Source organism: Synchiropus splendidus, chromosome 10 (assembly GCF_027744825.2).
Source record: "Synchiropus splendidus isolate RoL2022-P1 chromosome 10, RoL_Sspl_1.0, whole genome shotgun sequence".
In the NCBI taxonomy this organism is placed as follows: Eukaryota; Metazoa; Chordata; class Actinopteri; order Syngnathiformes; family Callionymidae; genus Synchiropus; species Synchiropus splendidus.
The window spans coordinates 3,317,668-3,336,560 of record NC_071343.1 but is presented as its reverse complement, the minus strand read 5'-3'; the positions used below and the strand labels follow the sequence as shown (position 1 = coordinate 3,336,560).

Here is an 18,893-nt window from a genome sequence, read left to right as displayed (position 1 = left end):
TTTCGCCTAAATAGTTACCTTTTTAGGTAAATACACTATTTAACACTGGATATAACGAGCTATTTTCTTCCCATCTTTCCTGAATCTACTTCTCTGAATTCAGGTTCACGCAGTACCCGTCGCTGCCGGCGAGGGCGCTATGTAAGCGCCTCTCAAAGGGTTGAGCGGCGCAGCGCCACTTCTTCATTCTCAGGTCCGACTGAGCCACCAGCATCACCGGCTGCCGACTTCCCCGAGGACTGACCCGGAGAGCCGAGATGCTGCCGCGGGAGCGACCGCGCCACGCCGCCACGGCTGCGCTCTTCTACCTCATGGGCTCGAGCGCGGTGCTGGCCTTCAACCTGGACACCTTGCAGGTCATCCGCAGGTCCGGAGAGGCGGGGAGTCTGTTCGGGTTCTCTCTCGCCATGCACCGGCAACTCAACCCGGATAGACGACTGTGAGTGAGCTTCAAATCTACTGCCGTAGGACGGGTCTTTTTGTTCTGTGCGTCTCACGGCTCTCGAGTTGGAGAAGATCGGGAAGGGACTTCTCTTTGTCTGTCTGTTTCAATCGCATCATAAAGTGTGAAACAATAGTTATGTGTCATGCTAATGATGAGGGGATCCCTTCTCTTCTCCCCCCACTGCTCATCAGAAGTGCGTCCCTCACTCAGCCAGTGTGAACACACGAGCCAGAGATAAACTGCAGTCATGGACTTCAGTTTATCTCTGGGTCAGCTGCTTCACTTCCCTCTCACTGAGGCCGGCAGGTTCTTGCAGGGCTCCTCAGTGGCCCGCTCAGCCCCCTGCAGGACTATTAGAGCCCCTATTCTACCCCCCTGCAGCGGGGACTGTGGTGGCATGTCAGCGCCTGCATCCGCATGCAGGCGCTCGCAGGGGAGGATGGTGGAGCTTGATATGAGATGGGATCAGACCCCTCCACGCTGGTGGAATGTTATCTTCTGCTCTTTGGTCTGCTGGAATGGCCCAGTGAGTCAAGGAGGACGTGGGAGCAGGTGATGTTTGTTGGGCAAATGCCGGGCCAGAATGTAACACCGGTCTGATAGTTGGTTTTTGCCCCAAACGGAGAGGAAAAGGGGGCAGCCAAGATTTCCCACGCTCGCCGGCCTGACCCACTTGACCAACAAAAGATTCCGCATCCTCATAAAGTGATCTGTGGTGGAGAATCGCCGTCAAACATCTATGCATAGCTAATGACCGTCATCAATCACATGGCTGATTTACTCTTCCTTCCTTTTCTCTTCAGATTGGTGCGTTAAGTTGCAGAAACATTTCATCGTTTCACATTTCAAATATGGAGGTCTATAAGTACAGTTACTATCCAGCTTTATCTGAAAATACTTTTAATCTTTTAATTGTGTTGTAGGTCAGTAGTGAACAGAGGTGAAGAAGAGAGTGCAGGCAGGGATGATGTGATTAAAAGAGTGTGTGTGTATATATATATATATATATATACATATATATATATATAACATAAACATAACATATATAAAGAATAAATAAAAACGCTTAAAGGGGTCCTATTGTGCAGTTTAAGTACTTGAATATCACACACTCCTAGAGCAGCTTCACTTCAAATAAAAAAAAGTTTGCATTTTGAAAGTTAAATCTATAATGCATATAGTGGAAACAGTAAAGGAAATCTAGTCTAATTAAAATGAACAAAACTGAAAATGATCCCTTTCAATTGACAGAGTGACATGGACTACAAAAATGGCTGATGTGTCATGTCTGCTGATCAGTTCCGCTTTCAACTGATGTAATATATCAATCACTCACTACTCTGTTTGGTCCCATAATCCTTTGTGAGTTGCATCGATTTTTGTTCAGCAATGAGGTTGTGAAACAGAGTTTTGTGTTGCAGCAGTATTTGTTATATTTGTTTTGTTTTCCAGCCAACAGGGTTGTTTACAGTATGTTAACTTGATGCTTCATCTAATCTAATAATGTAGCTACTTTTTTTTTATGGAAATGCATCTTAGTGTTCCTTTAATTTACCCCCATTTGGGGTTATAAGTTACCCAGAACATGATGAAAGTTTAGGTATTTATTCACAGACTGTGCCTGGATTAAGCCACGCACTAGCGGTACCGTAGCATGCACCGTAGTGCAGGCGGGGTGGAGACAAGTGCGATGTCATGGCAGCAGCTGAAGTGAAAGGGAAGCTTCTCTGAGATGAAGGTGCTGAGGTTGTGGGAAGGACGAGATCAGAAAGGACAGAGGAGGTGTTTAACCCAAGTCATGGATGCTGTCTTACAGGGCTGCGTATCGGCAGGTATCTAGCGGTACGATACGTATCCTGATACAGAAGCGGATCCCTCACTTTGCGATGCTGTAAGGGGGAATATCAGACAATGCAGTGCGATAAGTTTATTGTTATGACGTGTAGTTAGACTTCGCCGTCCAGCATAGGAACAAATTGCTTCCTCCATCAACAAAATGACTTCAGTGTGCACAAAGAAAATGTTAGTATGAAATACGTCACAAATGCAGCAGCTTATCTAGTATCTATGTCGTAAATATGGATAAAGTTGACTTAAAAATAATCAAGATCAAATCATACAGTTAAGTATTGCGATATATGAGTGTTTTTTTAATGTGAACACTTTTGAAGTAGCATTTGAAGTAGTTATTTCTGAGGCCGTACGTGCATCACTAACAGCCACACGATGTTACGCTGTGGTCAGGAGCTACACAACTCTGGGCTGCGTTGCCGCGAACTTGACACTCACCGTTACACGCTTCTTCTCGTCGTGGTTGAGTGGAGGAAGCGCTGAGCGGCGGAGTGACCATCTGTGCGCCTGTAACCTGAGAGAATCATCGCAGCGCACATTCCTCGCACACTTAATCAGGTTTGTCTAAAAGGTCAAGACTGAGGAGTCATTTGATTCGGTGTGTGCTGGAAGAGTTGCCGTTGAGTCGTGGTGTTGTGTAACGGGTGGCTCTCGTGATCCGAGCGTGGAACAAAACAGCAGCTGCAGTGAGGCTGTTGGAGCTGCTGCCGCACATCTGTCGGCGCTGAGGTCACGCTGGCCGCCCAACGTTTACAGTCAGCTCTGACCGGCCTCCTCAGCTACCCGCTACATTCCTGCCAGTCTGCCGCAGCAGAGGCGGAGGGAAACCAGCAAGTTTGAGGAAGGTGTTCCATCCACTTGTGTTGTTTGCTTTGGCTAATCTCCCTGGAAGACTAAACAAGAGCTCGACTGAGGAGACCCCGCTCTCACACCGCAGGGTCACCACACCGCTGATACGGCACATTGACTTTGTATAAGCTGCTGCGTGTATTTGCATTTCACTGGCTTTTGTTTGGGCTCCGGTCTAACACGAGGAGGGTCCTTGTTGAGCAAATGAAGGTCCTCAGACCAGTGGTCAGATCAATAGGAGGCGTCCAGAGAGAAGACGAGGGTGGAGAGGATTTCCTTTCTGTTCGTCAGAAAGTCCCAGCAGTCTCCGACAATGCACTGTAGCTTCCCTTTGTCATCAGGAAATGCGTTTCTATTCGCCCCTCTCTACATTCATTAAAAGCTTGTTGTGATACAGTCAGTCAGTGACTTTTTGAATCTGTAGCCATTAGCCCAAACATCAGGGTGGAAATCCTCCGGCGTTTTTGCTTCTCAGAAAAATATTTTGCACTTTTTTAAACTTCACTTTACCCTCCCACTAAGTCTTCTTCAGCTCGCAAGTTTTGGCGATGACATCACATTCTATAATTCTATGATTTTCTTTTTGTTTTTGATTTGTTTTCTCTCATTATCAATCAGCCTCCTCTAATAAACCTTGCACTATCTCAAAGAACCACGTCAAACCATGTCAGCCTTCCTATCTTGAGGCTTGGGGGCTGGATCTGGACCGATAAGTTATTTTATGGGGCCAACAAGTCGGGCCGGGCGATTTTTCAACGCACTTTTTTAAGACCTGTGATGTGCACCACAGAGCGACATATAGTCCGAAAAATACGGTACAACTACATTTTTCTTTTGAAGTGTATTTTTAAATTTGGTTTTATTATTCACTGCCAAACTGTTTAAATGATGTGGTTTCTAAAATTTCATTTCAGATTTTTGAAAAACATGCAAAAAAGATGATTAAAAATTATTATATTGTTAATTGCAAAGTGCACCAAATTCAAACTGTGTCCTGACCTACAAAGATTTTGCTGTTGTCTAGAAAGACAGAGTCATGTCAGAAACATCCCAAAACTAAAAACGCAGACGGGCGAGAACTTGATAAAAGAGCAGAGATCAGCTGTACAATGAAGAAGGGTTGAGGTATCTGTTGTGTGATGAGTCGAACTAGAAGTATAGTTCAACACAATCTGAGTCTCCTCGCACATTTGGATCTGTATGAATCAACAATGTAACTATTTTGATATTTACTGTCAGGTTGATGAAGGCAACAAAATGGTTTGCTTTGTACCACTGGCTTAAATATGTTGGAGAGGAAGTGTTGGTCGCACGCCGGGGGGAACCTCACGGTAAAATTTGCAAAAACAGGAAACGTTTCTGCTTTGCACAAAGAACACAATGGTGAACGAGCAAAAACATAAATGATGGTTTTGGGTGAGCTACAGGTGTATTCCATACTTGCCATACTAGTTTGACATGGTGTGCAGAACAGTAGCTAGTGGTTCATCACATCACCACTGAATACGCAGTGGTGAACAATTCAATGTATTTGTTTGTGCCAACAGTCTGGCGAACACGCTAAGCTAACCAACCGTGGCACAGCTGCATTAGCTTCGCAGTTTTGTCAGAAATTCTGCTGTACGTTTGAATGGATCAATAAAGGTGTCAAAAAACGAATTAAAATTTTAGCAATTTTAATTCGAGTTGAATTAAAAGCAATTTTAGCAATTTTAGTTCTGAGTTGATGCTGCGTAAGCTGAAGTAGCATTTGAACGGTTAACCGCCGTCTGTTAGCGTTTTAGCCGCACGCTCAGTTAAGAAAACTCTCAGATGATCATGGTAGTGTAGAAACCTAAAACAATCTTTTCTTTTATGTTGAATTTTTGAATGAAGGTGGGCGGAATGTGTTTTGAAGTCACGTGATGTGACGCGAAGGCAGGAAGGACGTTGTTTAAAAAAGGTGGCAAATCAAATGGATGAGGAATGAAAAAAGAAAAGTTGATGAACCGCTCGACGTGGATGTGAGTCACCCTTGAACGACTTCCTTCCCTCAGGCCTCAGAGATAAACCGACGCCCGGTCACACATTTAGTCACCCAACTGAAGAGCAAGAACAATTGATTCATTTTACTCCCTCCAAATCAGATTTACTGCCTTTAAGACGACGCACCGCAACATAAAGAAGCTCATTGATTCAGTGTTGAAATAAGAATTTCAATGTTCCATTACTTTTCAATTTGGAAAAATAATATTGCCAAAATAAAGTTGCTGGTTACCGCATTTGTATTATTAAATCTGTGTGACTTCTGTAATACATTTTATATTTTGTGAGCAAAACCATTAATTTATAACCTACTAACTTTTAAGATTTTTAGTTCAGAAATACATTTCCTGATTATTTTCCCCACATATTTATTTTTAAAATCCAGATATATTTTTTTTATATATTTTCACATTTACCTTTTTTTCCCTGCATATGTTATCAACAAATGTAAATACAAAAATTATATATATATATAAATATATATTATAAAGCAACTACACCAAATTTATTCTTACTCATATTTACTTGTTTCTTCCCTTTATATTCTTTACATCCACAGTTATTTTACATTCACTCCCTTGTTATCACAACTGCTCGGATAATTATTAGTAACATTAATTGCTCCTACAGTCACTCATTCTCACAACTGACATTCAAGTCGACTATAAGCATACTTTTACAACACAGCGGATCATAAGAATAAAAACATAAAAATGGGCTACGAAAGATGAAGAAGTGGATTGAAAAATTCAGGTTTGACAAATCAGTTCAAAACAATGCCGTTGTTCGTTCCAAAACTTGAGTGTTGAACAAGGTCATGTTCAAAACAAGAACTGCTGAACGAGCATCTGTCTTATCGCTGAGGCGTAAACACTTCACAAGCGGCGGCACTTTATTGCTGTGCAGGAAGAGATGTAATAAAGTATCCGTCTATTGCGCAGATAAATGGGGTCAGTAAGGTGCCAGGTCCATGTTCATGGTCAAAGAGCGTCTTATCTGTGTTTTAGTGGCGAGATTAAGCGGCAGAAATGAGGTCAAAGTTGTACTAGTTTCTGCTACGATGGTTTGTTGAAATTAAAATATGTAAGTTTAAAATTCTACTTGCTGATATCTTGAGTTATCCTTATTTTTATTACTATGATCTGGTGTATTTTCGGTTGTCATTGGTTTAGTTTTGTTATGTCTCTTTTTGTTTGTTTGTGGGTTTTTTTGTTGTTTTTTGGGGGGTGAACAAGGGATACTCTTTGTACATTGTATCTTGAAATATCTCTTTTGACTGCGGTAACAGATGCTAGTCCCTTTTCATTCGTTTTCTATTATTATTGTTGCTCTTGTTTTCATTTTGCTATTGTTTTTTTTTTTCTTGTGTTATTATTTATTGAAGAAAATCAAATGAAAAAAGTGAAAAAAAAATTAAAATATGTATTTGAAAATATGTGGACCAAGTGTGGGTTTGTAGTTGACGAATCGGAGAAGCTAAGCCCAATATCTAGGTAGTTTTATGGATTAGCTAGCATGACGTTGTTTGTGTCTTCCACAGGCTGCTGATCGGTGCGCCAAGAGCGCCGGCGCTAGCCAGGCAGGCGTCGGGCGTCACTGGAGGACTTTATAAATGTGACATCAGCCAGATGAGCGACTGTGAACGCGTTGACTTCGATAACAACGGTGAGAAATGGAGCCCCAGATCAATCACCGGACGCCAGTCTGATGCTAATGTTTCATCTCAGAGGACAAAAGCTTTGAAAACAAGGAGAACCAGTGGATGGGGGTGACGGTGCAGAGCCAGGGTCCCGGCGGGAAAGTGGTGGTGAGTTCAGCTCTGGTTTCTGTGATCTGGACTAGTCACATGAACTAACTTTGTTTCCCAACAGACGTGTGCTCACCGCTATCAGAAGCGCCACTTCGCCAACACGCCTCAGGAGTCGCGCGACATCACCGGCCGATGCTACGTGCTGAGTCAGGACTTGACCATTGACGCGCTGTCGGATGAGGACGGCGGCAACTGGAACTTCTGCGAGGGCAGGGCCCGAGGACACGAGATGTTCGGGTCGTGTCAGCAGGGTCTGGCCGCCACCTTCACAAAGGACTACCATTATTTGGTGTTTGGAGCTCCAGGCGCTTACAACTGGAAAGGTTTGGAGGATCATGTTCTCACTTCCACTTCCTCCCCTGCCAACTGTGTCCCCTCAGCCTTCTCCCTGAAAGACTTACCAAAAACACCGCCACATGTGGAAGTCCAGGAGACATCCATAATAAGTCCATGGCTCCCGCCAATGGGGAGGAGCTCCCGGGTGTTGGAGCTCCTGACCCTACCCCTAAGGCTCAGCCCAGAAACCTAGACGTGGGAAGTCCACCCTTTGTGACCTTAAAACGGATTCTAAGGTCACTGAACTTCAGAGAGAAATTCTGTCCATCCACGGGGTCTGGCAGAGTCCATCTTGGGGGACACGGTCAGGGGCCTTTTCCAAATCCACAAAACACATGCGGAGCGGTTAGGTAAAATATTACGTCCCCCGTACAGGGTATAGATCTGGTCCACTGCCCCACAGCCCAGGCAAAATCTCTATGATCTCTTCTGTCCTGGCTCTCCTCTCTGGTACCCGGGTGCCGAGCCTTCCACGGAGATTGAGTAGCGCGGTCACCACCGCTCATGAAGATAGCAGATAGAACGCTTGCGGAGTCAGAAACACATGTGACCCAAATAGGCCGTACTAACCGCTGTGGTTCAAAAGTCATCGGTACTGAATATGAATCCATCACCTACAGGAGTTGTCCGAGTGGAGCAGAAGAACAATACACTCCTGGAGATGGGCATCTATGATGATGGTCCGTACGAGGTTGGAGACCTGTTGAACCCTGAGCTGGTGCCGGTTCCTGCCAACAGCTACCTGGGTCAGTCCGCTAAAGTGGCTCATCTTGTTTCGTTTTTCTTACAAATGTTGTCCTCGCGACTTTGGCCCCGGCAGGCTTCTCTCTGGATTCCGGACACAGTATCACCCGGGGGCGGGGTCTGACCGTGGTGGCCGGGGCGCCGCGAGCCAATCACAGAGGAGCCGTGCTGCTGCTGAGGAAGGAGAACTCGGACTCCACCAGACTGTTGGTGGAACACACGCTGCACGGACCGGGACTGGCCTCTTCATTCGGATACGACGTCACCGTGGTGGACTTGAACGGTGACGGGTAGGTTCTGGTTCTCGCTAACCTCTGCTCGATGCTAGAGAATGCTAAATGGGTCGGTTCTGATCCAGGTGGCAGGACATCGTCGTCGGAGCTCCTCAGTTCTACATGAAGCATAAGGATGTTGAAGGGGCTGTTTACGTTTACATCAACCAAGCGGGGCGATGGAACCGGGTCTCTCCCGTTCGCCTGGACGGAACCAAAGGCTCGATGTTCGGACTAGCGGTGGAGAACATCGGAGACATGAACCAAGACTCTTACGCAGGTGATTTGAGAGGAACTTTCCACCTAGGAAGCCAGACGATACATAACGTCCGTCTCTTCCAGACCTGGCGGTTGGAGCTCCCTCAGATGATGGCGGCGCAGGAAGAGTCTACATTTATCACGGCTCTGCCAAAGAATTCAAGACGATCCCAGCGCAGGTGAGAGTGCCCCCTGTTGTCCTGGAGGAGGAACTGTCAAAAGTATGCGACGCTGTTGGTGTGCCTCCAGCTCAACGACACACGCTGTGTGTTGCAGGTTATTTCAGGGAAAGATCACGACATAAAGCTGTTTGGTTACTCCATCGCTGGAAACTTGGACTTGGACGGTAACTCCTACCCAGACCTGGCTGTCGGCTCTTTGTCGGACACCGTTGTCATCTACAGGTGATCATCTCAGTTCATGTTCTCAGTTCTTGCTTCACCCTTTTATGACTTCGCACACATACAGGCGGAGGCTCTTGGAGAGCTCAAACTTCTTATCTTGACCCTTGCGGCTAGCAGCGACTCAAGTGCAGCATAGTAGTGTGAAGTTACTCAACGCAGCTGTTAGCAACTTAACTTAGCTTAGCTAGTCGTGGGGGGGTCGTGGAAGGGGCTCAGAACCAAGGGCTAGTGTAAAGAGCTAGAGTTAGGGGGAGAATTGGGTCACAGCCGAGTCACTTTCAGACTCGCTTTTTAGCTCAAACTGTGGCACCGCCCCGTCTGAAGCCTGTGCTGGTAAGCTCCGCCCTTCCTACCGTTGCATCAGTTTGAAAGCAACCTCGGCTGAATTATGGTCATCTGAATTGTCCGATCCTGTTAAGGGCTAACACCTTGTTTTTGCTGTTCCAGAGCGCGGCCAGTCATTAGCATCCGACGTGTTGTCAAAGTCTCGCCGAAGGAAATTGACCTGACTGTCCACAACTGCGGCGACAGCAACTGGTGAGTGAATGTCCTCTCATTTCACTCAGGAATTTGAACATCTATATCTTTGCAGTCTGGCAGTGGACGCCTGCTTCAGCTACACAGGAAACCCAGCCTCTTACAACCCAAGAATAAGTAAGAAGAAGCCACTGGTCCTCTGTTGTGAAAGCTGTTGTGTGCTAACTCTTCCATTCTGTAGCCATTAGCTACTCAGTGGAGGCAGACGGGGGGCGCAGGAAACTGGGGCTCCCCTCCAGGGTGATGTTCTTGAACAAATCTCTGAGTGACACCGACTTCCTGTTTAACGGCACCTTAGAGCTGCGCGGGCAGCGCCAGGAGACGTGCATCAAAGTGAAAGCCAAGCTAAAGGTGAAGAACTTCAGGGAGGTTGCGCAGCTCCGTGGTCTAACAGTGTGTGTCCTCTGTGCAGAGCAATATTAAGGACATGCTGCGCAGCATTCCGATACACGTGTCCGCTGAGATCGCTGGCATTAAGCGCCACAAGACAAAGAATGTACTTCCTTCTCTGATGCCAATTTTGGACCCGACTCAGCTGAGCAAAGAAAGCACTGAGGTGAAGCAGAAACGTCTCCGAAGGTCGACTGTCCAACTGAAAAACACAGATCCCTTTAAAACGATTTAAAGATTTCAACTGAACTGGACACTGTTGAGTGGATCAGGAAACCTACTTTAGATTTCAAGTCAAAACCACAATTAATTTTACTTCAATATAGTTAATCTGACAATAGCACAATAAATCAGGATGGTGGCTATATTGAAGTTTTTATATCACCTTGTTTCAAGGTGAATATTTTAATGTCTTGAAAATATTTGTATAACAATTTTGATTTCATAAGAATTTCAAGTACATTCAGAGTAGTGGAAACCCTAGCGAAAAACACCCCTGAACAACGATTCAATGATGAAATATTTTAAGGCTTTTTTGTGTTGTGTGCAGGTGAACTTTGTGAAGGAGGGGTGTGGCAGCGACCATGTTTGCCACAGCAACCTGAGGATGAGCTACAAGCTGCTGTACAAGCTGAGCAAGCAGGACGTGTACTCTCCTCTGCCGCTGTGAGTTCTGCCTGTCTGACTGAGCTTCTCTGATCATGAACCTGAGGGATATGTTCACTGACCTGCTGCCTTACCCGCTTCACCAGTCATGACTCGACACATTTGGCCACGAAGGATTTCAGATCGCGGAAACCCAGTGAGAGTAGCGTAAAATGAACGGAACATATCTGGGTCACATGACACGGAGGTGGTGCAGGGCAGACAGTCGTGCGCTGGTTTCCTCCTGCTCAGAACAGGCCTGCGAGTTAATGGCTGACTAATTTGCCAGCGGAGCGGGTCCTGGTTAGCCCTGTGACCCTGGTTAGACTGGGAGCATCAATGACTTTAGAGACTTTAATTGCATAAGAAAACCCCCCAGATGACCCAGATCTTTGTGCCTTCCTCAGCGAAAACAATGTGCCAGTGTTCCATCTGAACTACGAGAGGAAGGACCTGGCTCTGCAGCTGACGGTCAACAACATGAACGCCGACGACGCTTACGAGGCCAAACTGGTGGGGTCATTTCCTGAGACCCTGTCCTACTCCGGAGTCCGCTCGCATCACTCGGCGGTAATCTCCTGACCCCCAGTGGACGTCTGCGTGTTAATCCAGCGGCTCAGACGCTTGTTAAACATTCCCACAGGCGGAGAAGCTGGTCATCTGTTCCGTCAACCAGAACGGTTCTCAGGCCGAGTGTGAGCTGGGGAACCCGTTCAAAGGAGACTCGGAGGTGACGCCTGCTCTGTCCAGTCCAAGTTCAACACATGTTCTAAGCACAAGGTGGTCTCTCAACAGGTGACCTTCTTCATCATCCTGAGCACGGACGGGTTGAACGTGGACGCCACTGAGATCGACCTCAGCTTGCAGCTGCAAACGTGAGACTCACGGTGTTTAATAGGGATGGGCCATAACTTATCGTACACGATATGCCGCCAAACACAGTCTCCACCATGACAATTCTGCATCTCACGATAAATTTGATAAACACGCGTCACACTCTCTACATCGGACCTGCACATGTGAACATGATGTTTGTGACAGTTGTGGAGAGTGCGGTGGACTTGGGTTCACCATCGTAGTTTTAAACTTATTTTTAATCCAGTGAACCTTTGATAATGACATCCCCTTCCGCGTCCTCATTAAGGTTCACTGATCACGGACACACTCTCACAGGCAGCGCTAATGCTATGAGCCGCCATCAGTTAGGGACCATCCACAAAATCTGAAGCGTCAAAGTATGAGTGACATCTTCAGTAAGGTCATGGAAAACAAGCGTTTTAGGAGAGAGAATTGTTTTTCCTCACACAAGACAAAGGACTGACAGTTTGCATCATGATTTGGAGAATAGAATATGACTGATTGATCATTTCTTCACATGATTTCTAATGTTTCTTCAGTAGCATCTAGGACATGTGTCCAGACTGCTCCATAGTTCAAGTCAACTGTTCAGAGACATGAGATACAGCAGAGAGACGGCTCCATTTAACCCCTAAATAAAGCTGGCAGAGCAGCCTGTCAGACACCAGCGGCTTCTACCAGAGACCTGAAACATTGAGTTTCTCATCTCTGCACTTAGTTCACTGTTCTATTGAGACATCAACAAGTCATGACGTTGGAGACAAACTCCACTAATACGTTTCATCATAAAAGAGACTGTAGTGTCCAACACATGGAATAGAATGAACATGGATTTATTGCAATAATTATCCTTATCGCCAAAATTTCAACATTTGTCGCGATAACTCTTTCTGTCCATATCGCCCCTCCCTAGTGGTTAATGAAGCTGCTCTTTTCCTCACACTGCCACACTGTTTCCGCTTCAATAGAACCAGCGTCCAGGCGCAGATGGCGGAGGTGACGGTGAAAGCTAAAGTGGTTGTGGAGCTGCCGCTGTCAGTCATCGGGTAGGTGGGAGTTTTTGGACTTGGAAAGCCTTTGAATGACTTGGCACCAATGTGGGTTTTCATGGTCTCGACAGGGAAGTGAACCCGAACCGTGTGTCCTTCGGTGGCGTCGTGAAAGGGGAGAGCGCCATGAAGACGGAAGAGGAGATCGGCAGTCTGGTTAATTACACGTTCACAGTAGGTCTTCTGGACTCCTCCTTCGCCTCCGCCTGCACCTGTCCTGCCCTCACCCGTCCTGCCCTCACCCGTCCTGCCCTCACCTGTCCTGCCCTCACCCGTCCTGCCCTCACCTGTCCTGCCCTCACCTTCACTACAAACATATTCACTCTGAAGAGCCACAAAGTGCAACTGCCGATATTCCATTTCATGATATGAAATTTGATGATACATATAAAATGTATTATGTTCCATCAAGCTGTTTGTGGGACTAAGAATTTCTTTGTGTCACAGATGATTGTTCACTTTGCTCAACTTCATTGTTTGCTGTATAAATAGGATAAATTGTACTACTGTACTAAATCCACCGGGATTAAAACCATATGTTTTTCAGATTAACAACTTGTGGAAGACTCTGACGCCGTCGGTGAAAGCGTCGCTCCACATCCACTGGCCCAAGTGGAACAAGGACGGGAAGTGGTTCCTGTACCTGCTGAAGATCACCACCAACGGAGGCAAAGAACTCCCCTGCTCTCCTGACTGGGAGGTCAACCCGCTCAGACACATCCAGGTCCGACTCGCCGTGCTTTGCCACACATTTCCCTGCAACTCTGCCTCATGTTGACGGTGACTTGCAGCTCTCCTCGACTTCCAAAACAAAGCGAGAGGCGGCAGAAGTGAAACACGTCGGGAGACAGTCGGACAAAAACAAGCTTTTCGTGAGTCCAACGTTTCTGAATCCTGGTGTTCAGCGATGCCTCCTTACATGAACAGCCTTCCTGTTTAGAAATGCGGGAAGGAGATGAAGTGTGTGGTGCTGAAGTGCCCCCTGCAGGCGGTGGACGGAACTACAATCGAGCTGAGATCTCGTCTGTGGAACTCCACCTTCATCGAGGTTTGCGTATCTCTAGTCTTCTGACCTGGAATAATCCAGATAATAATAATAATCTCACGTCGTGCTCCTCTTCAGGACTACGCCTCTCTGTCCTTCTTGGACGTGATGGTCAAAGCTTCTCTGGTGCTCCACACCTCTAAAAACATGATCCTCGCCACTCCGGACTCCAACGTAAGGAAGCGTGACATTCACCTCGAACAAAGCCGCCGGGACTCAGGCGTGTCCGTGTCTAATCCCAGGTGAGGCTGACGGTGTTCCCGGAGAGCACGGTGGCTCAGTACGGAGGGGTTCCCTGGTGGATCATCCTGGTGGCTGTGCTGGCTGGCATCTTCATTCTGGGGCTGCTGGTGTTCCTGCTGTGGAAGGTACAGTTCTGCACAACACCTGGACGTTCACATTCATGGACGATCGCGGATGGCGTTCACGACTCGCCGAGCACTGATAAATAGATAAGATAAGATAAAGTTGTCAGACCTGCCGCTCCAACACGACTAGAGAACCAGAGGGAAGACGTTTGACTACTCTGGTGGTGTGGACACACTGGGACATTGATGTCAGATGATGATGTAGTGAGTGTAGAGAAGGCTGAGGGAGGTGAGGTGAGGAAGAGAGTGCTGCCAGGGTGGAGACAGCAACAGTGAAGAGGGCCTTGACAGGACAGTCGCGGTCACTGCTGTGATGCGTAACTGGAGACTCTGGAGTCAGAGATGAAGATACTGTTATTGGGAGGATGGACAGGATCAAACATGAGATGATCTAAGGCAGAGGTTCTGAACCTTTTGGATCTCAGGGCCCACCTTTCCCAGAACAAGGAATAGAACTGATTCATGACTCTTGATTTCATTTGTGATCAATGACCATATTTAATCTACTGACATGTAAACAAAGTTAGACCTTGTGAAATGACATGAAACCATGTGATCAGTACAGAGATATTTGTCATAGAAGAGTCCAACCAGCAGCAGAAGCAGGTGCAAGTCATGTTCATCAAATTTACTAAGAAATACACTTGATTCAAACTGTTGAGAGAATTGGAAAAACTGACTTAAATTCTGGATAAAATAAATATGATAAAACTATGTCTGTCATAAAGTGAAAATAATATATTTTAATAACATATAAGTTAAGTAAAACAGGTTCTTTCATGAACAGTTTTTACTGTTGGCGGGTGCAGCATCATTTTCTTTATCATTTTTTATTCTCAAGAACTTCTCCATAGTTTTTAACTGTCACAGATTTGCAGCTGTAAAGTCAATTCAGTGACTCACTACTGCCACTGTAGGTGGCTAATGTAATTCAACTGAGCGTTTCGCGGCCCAACCAGTGGCCCTGGCCCTATGGTTAAGAGTCACTGATCTAAGGGACACGTGGAGAAGTTTGGGGACAAAGGAAGGAGGGGAGGACAGGAAGGAGGTGGAGAAGAGTTGAACCTAGAATGAGGAGGAAGAGTTCATGATGAATGTGAACAGATGGTGAGGGAGGAGTTGCTGATGGGAAATGACCAAAGAAGAAGAGTGAACTGTCTCAGATAGTTAAATGTGTGTCCTCGCCTGCATCTGAACTTGTCTCCATGTTGTGACGTCTGAACTCCAGTGTGGCTTCTTCAAGAGAGCGTCCAAAGAGCAGTACGATGCTGCGTATCACAGAGCAGAGATCCACATCCAGCCCTCTGACCAAGACAAGCAGTCGGCCGAGGCCTGATTCAGGCCGACTGCCGGTAAAAACCAGCCGCTCTGTCGCCGACTTCAGCAGACTCACGCACATATTGTGCCGCCACTGAAACACAAGTGCAGCTGGGGCAATATGTTTGTGTTTAGCCAGCTTCAAATGCCTCACTTACAGAGCTGCTCTAACTCTTCAAGCCGTCTCTCTCTCTCTCTTACTGCTCAGGTCAAGTGTCCACATGCGCACGTTGACCTTCAACTGTCTCCCTTCATCGCCTCAGTTGTGCTTTCTCTGACTCTTAAAACGCTCAGCTGCAGTCAAGCTTTCGGGTCGAAGCTTGCTGAGCATGTCTAATGGCAGCCGAGTCATGTGATGTCACCAGTGCGCCTCTGACTCTCACCTCCTCTCTTCCAGTGTGGATTCTTCAAGCGCTCCAAGCAGGAGGACAAGGTCCCTCAGTACCACGCCGTGAGGATCCGGAGGGAGACGCCTCCGTACGAAGATGGGAGAATGAAGTCGGACCCCAGCGAGAAGAAGCCCTGGATGACTTGGGTCGACAGCGAGAGCTACTCCTGATCTGGTGCCGCACTCCGGCCTTAACTTGCTGGGTGTTCTTTCCAAGTCTTTTTTTACACTGAACTGAACTGTTTTTTGTAAATAGTTGTACACTGTATATTTATTTTTTGATATACTTGAGTGTAACGGAGCCAAAGCTTTGTTTGACTTGATGTCTGAGCTACTGACGGGAGAGGCGGAGCTTCTGAACAGGAGGATCGCAGTCATTCCCTGGAGCCGATCCCAGCTACCTGGGGCGAGAGGCAGGGGTCACCCTGGACAGGCCGCATCGACAATCACTGGAGGAAACAAACACAAGACCACTCTGCAAAAGGACTCGAGTTCTCTCTAAACTCGAGAGTTCAACTAGCAACTTTTTTACTGTAGCCAGTGTGGCCCCCCCTGCTGGACACGAATGGTTTTAGATCATCACTGACGAAACTGTGGAATAACTGTTTGATATACGTTTGTATAATTGTGTACATAATCAGCTGTTTTGTCGCTTTTGAAATAAAAACAAAACCAAATATGAGTTGTTTCAAAATTCTAAAAGACAAATTTCAAAGCTACATTTAAAAATTCAGTCCTCCACACTGTTTCACACCAAGTGCTGCGTCTGGGTAAATCTAAAAAGTCAGAAGCTGAAGCCGTTCTGCTGCGTTTTTATCCACAACAAAATTTAATAAGTTCGATTTTGACAGACATTAACAAGGAAATATATTTTTCAAAAGCTAACTGACAGAGAGCCTCAGGAAGTTGTCCTTTACGTTATCAAAAATACTCCTTTATGAACCCATGCATGGACACGGCTCAGTCAAAGTTCAGACGGAAGGTCTTCTCCTGCTCTTTCCGCTGGTTGTCGCACATTTTGGACACCTCCTCCACTCTTCTCTGCAGGAGAACTGAATTCTGGTCGACCCACTGAAGAGAATCCATGTGAGCGTTGAGGATTTTGCAAATCTGCTGCAGCTGAGGAGGAAGAGAACCAGACATGAGCGTGGCACCGTCAGAAACAACGCTGCGGGTCTTACCGGGTCGCTGGTGTCAGCGGGTCCGCTGGATGTGTTCAGGTGCTCGATGATCTCCTTCAAGTCTTGAGACATCCTCTTCAGCTGTGCGTCGACGTTCTCCGCCAGCTTGTAGGTCCTTTCCCGCTCCTCGTCCGCGTTCTGCATGTAGATGGTGCCGCTCTGCTCCTTCACCGACTCCTCCAGCGGGCACAGCAAGTCCTCCAGCTCCTTCTGCTGGGACAGGATAAAGTCCAGCTCCTGGTCCAGTCTCTTCTGGTCCAGCTTCACCTTCTCCATTTCCTTGTGCAGGGAGGTGATCTTCTCACCGTTCTCCACCAACATCCTGTCCCAGGCGTTCACCTGAGTGGCCTGCTGGAGGAAGTGCCTCTCCTGGTCCTCCAGCTCCAGACTCCACTTGTTGATGAGCCCCTCTAACTGGGCGTAGGTCATGACAGGAGGGGCGGTGGTGGCTGGGGCCGTGGTTGTCGTGGTGGTCGCGGCGGCGCTGGACGCTGGTTTGATTCCCAGCGTGAAACCAGTCACCCCGGCTGCGGTGGCGGCGGCGGCAGCAGGTGCTGTGGTGGCAGCGGACGCCGGGGTGGAGGTGGCGGCTCCCAGAGGTTTCAGCATGAACGGTAGAGCGCCGCCGGTGGCCGAGGTCGCGGCAGGAGCAGTGGAAGCTGCAGGAGTTGGGGCCACACCCAGAGTGAAGCCAGCAGTGGTGGCGGCAGCAGCGGTAGATGCCGGAGCTGAAAACAGCGAGGGGGCCGTCGCCAGGGTCGTGGCGGGAGGGGCCGGGGTCGACGACGGCTTGATCCCCAGAGAGAACCCGGCACTAGCCGGCGCTGCTGCGGCAGCCGCGGCGGTCGCAGGCTGGGCGCCTAAGGTGAGGGTGGGCGCGCCGGTGCCGAAGGTGAACCCTCCTCCAGGGACAGCTGGGGTGGTGCTGGCGACTGTGGCGGCAGCTGTGGTGGCCAGAGGCTTGGTGGCCAAGCTGAACCCCCCAAATGAAGCGGTGGTTGCAGCAGCTGCCGGCGCGGCTGCTGGTTGGGTTTGGGTCAGAGCAGCAGCCCCGAAGGTGAATCCTCCTCCTCCACCTGCGGGCGCACCGCCCCCGAGAGAGAAGCCTGACCCGGCGGCAGGGGTCGCCGTGGAGCCCAGAGTCAGCCCCGAGGCAGCCGTGGTTTGGGCAGCGGCGCCCAGACCGAAGCTCGCCGTCGCAGGTGTTCCGAACGAAAACCCCCCAGTAGCCGCCGTGCTCTTAGCTGGGGTCCCGAAGCTGAAGCCACCGGTCCCGGCGGGGTTGGTTCCGCTCGGTGCCGTGGCTCCAAAAGTGAAACCGTCCCCAGCTCCAGCCTGGGCGGCGGGCTGCAGCCCGAAGCCGGTGGCGGGAGCGGCGGCGTTTGGGGTCCCGAAGGTAAACCCGCTGTTGGACTGTCCAAAGTTGAATCCACTCATTTCTGGTTGCGATTAGATCCGTTTCGAGTTCGGCAAAATGGTCACCTGCTTTTGGCGGGTCGCACACGAGCACTGGCGAACTGGTCGCACAAAGTGAGCGGGTGGATCGGTGCCGGACGTAGAGACGACAAACCAGACGGTGAACGGTTCTTAGATGACTATCTCCGCGGAAGAGCCAGGGAAACGATCCGAAGGCATTTTGATCCAAAACGTGGCCGAAACACCGAAAGACAGACGTTGTCACTTAAGGAAATGACGCCATAGATGGACTTTGAGGAACTTCCGGTGTGCAACAGAAACTCTGCTCCCTGAGAAACGTTCCGCCTTAATCATTTTCCTACAATACATTTCCTATTTAAGCCGCAGGAAACATTGCTCATTCGCATTCAGTGTCAAAGCTAGCGAAAATATTATTCATCATCAACCGACGTGTTTATTTTTTTGGATGTGGCATGCATGACTTTATTTTTTTTATCCTGAAATGACAGTGATCTTAGTGATAATTTGTATCTCGAGGTCATGTTTATCTCGGTGGAAAGTTCTTGCCCCAAGTGGTGGAGTTTAAATATCTCCTGGTCTTGTTCTGGAGTGAGGGAAAAGGGGAGCACGAGAGTAATAGACGAGCAGTTTGTGCGGATCTGGAAGTTTGGGCTTCCTTGCTCCAAATGCTGCCTCCGCGACCCG

At 48.0% G+C, this 18,893-nt stretch overlaps 2 protein-coding genes across 3 annotated transcripts; one reads left to right on the top strand and one right to left on the bottom strand.

Annotated features, from left to right (window-relative positions):
- Window positions 1–203: 203 nt before the first annotated feature.
- On the top strand, window positions 204–16,250 carry itga6a (integrin, alpha 6a). 2 transcript variants are annotated; one of them, XM_053877517.1, is made up of 26 exons: window positions 204–439; window positions 6,711–6,835; window positions 6,898–6,977; window positions 7,042–7,303; window positions 7,937–8,062; window positions 8,137–8,350; window positions 8,419–8,612; window positions 8,675–8,769; window positions 8,867–8,994; window positions 9,442–9,531; window positions 9,587–9,648; window positions 9,713–9,882; window positions 9,944–10,087; window positions 10,472–10,587; window positions 10,974–11,136; window positions 11,210–11,296; window positions 11,362–11,441; window positions 12,393–12,470; window positions 12,545–12,647; window positions 13,021–13,197; window positions 13,265–13,345; window positions 13,414–13,521; window positions 13,597–13,692; window positions 13,761–13,886; window positions 15,115–15,238; window positions 15,601–15,739. In XM_053877517.1, the coding sequence occupies exons 1-25, from the start codon at window positions 258–260 to the stop codon at window positions 15,220–15,222; spliced, it is 3,195 nt and encodes a 1,064-aa protein (XP_053733492.1). In that variant the 5' UTR covers window positions 204–257; the 3' UTR covers window positions 15,223–15,238; window positions 15,601–15,739. The 2 variants fall into 2 exon arrangements, with proteins under 2 accessions (XP_053733492.1, XP_053733490.1); XM_053877515.1 differs by lacking the exon at window positions 15,115–15,238 and having other exon boundaries at window positions 15,601–16,250.
- A 55-nt stretch (window positions 16,251–16,305) lies between these two features.
- nup62l (nucleoporin 62 like) lies at window positions 16,306–18,686 on the bottom strand. Its single transcript, XM_053877528.1, has 2 exons — window positions 16,773–18,686; window positions 16,306–16,710 (listed from the first exon to the last, which is right to left on the bottom strand). Exons 1-2 carry the CDS (start codon window positions 18,207–18,209, stop codon window positions 16,552–16,554), a joined length of 1,596 nt encoding a protein of 531 aa, XP_053733503.1. The 5' UTR covers window positions 18,210–18,686; the 3' UTR covers window positions 16,306–16,551.
- Window positions 18,687–18,893: the final 207 nt, after the last annotated feature.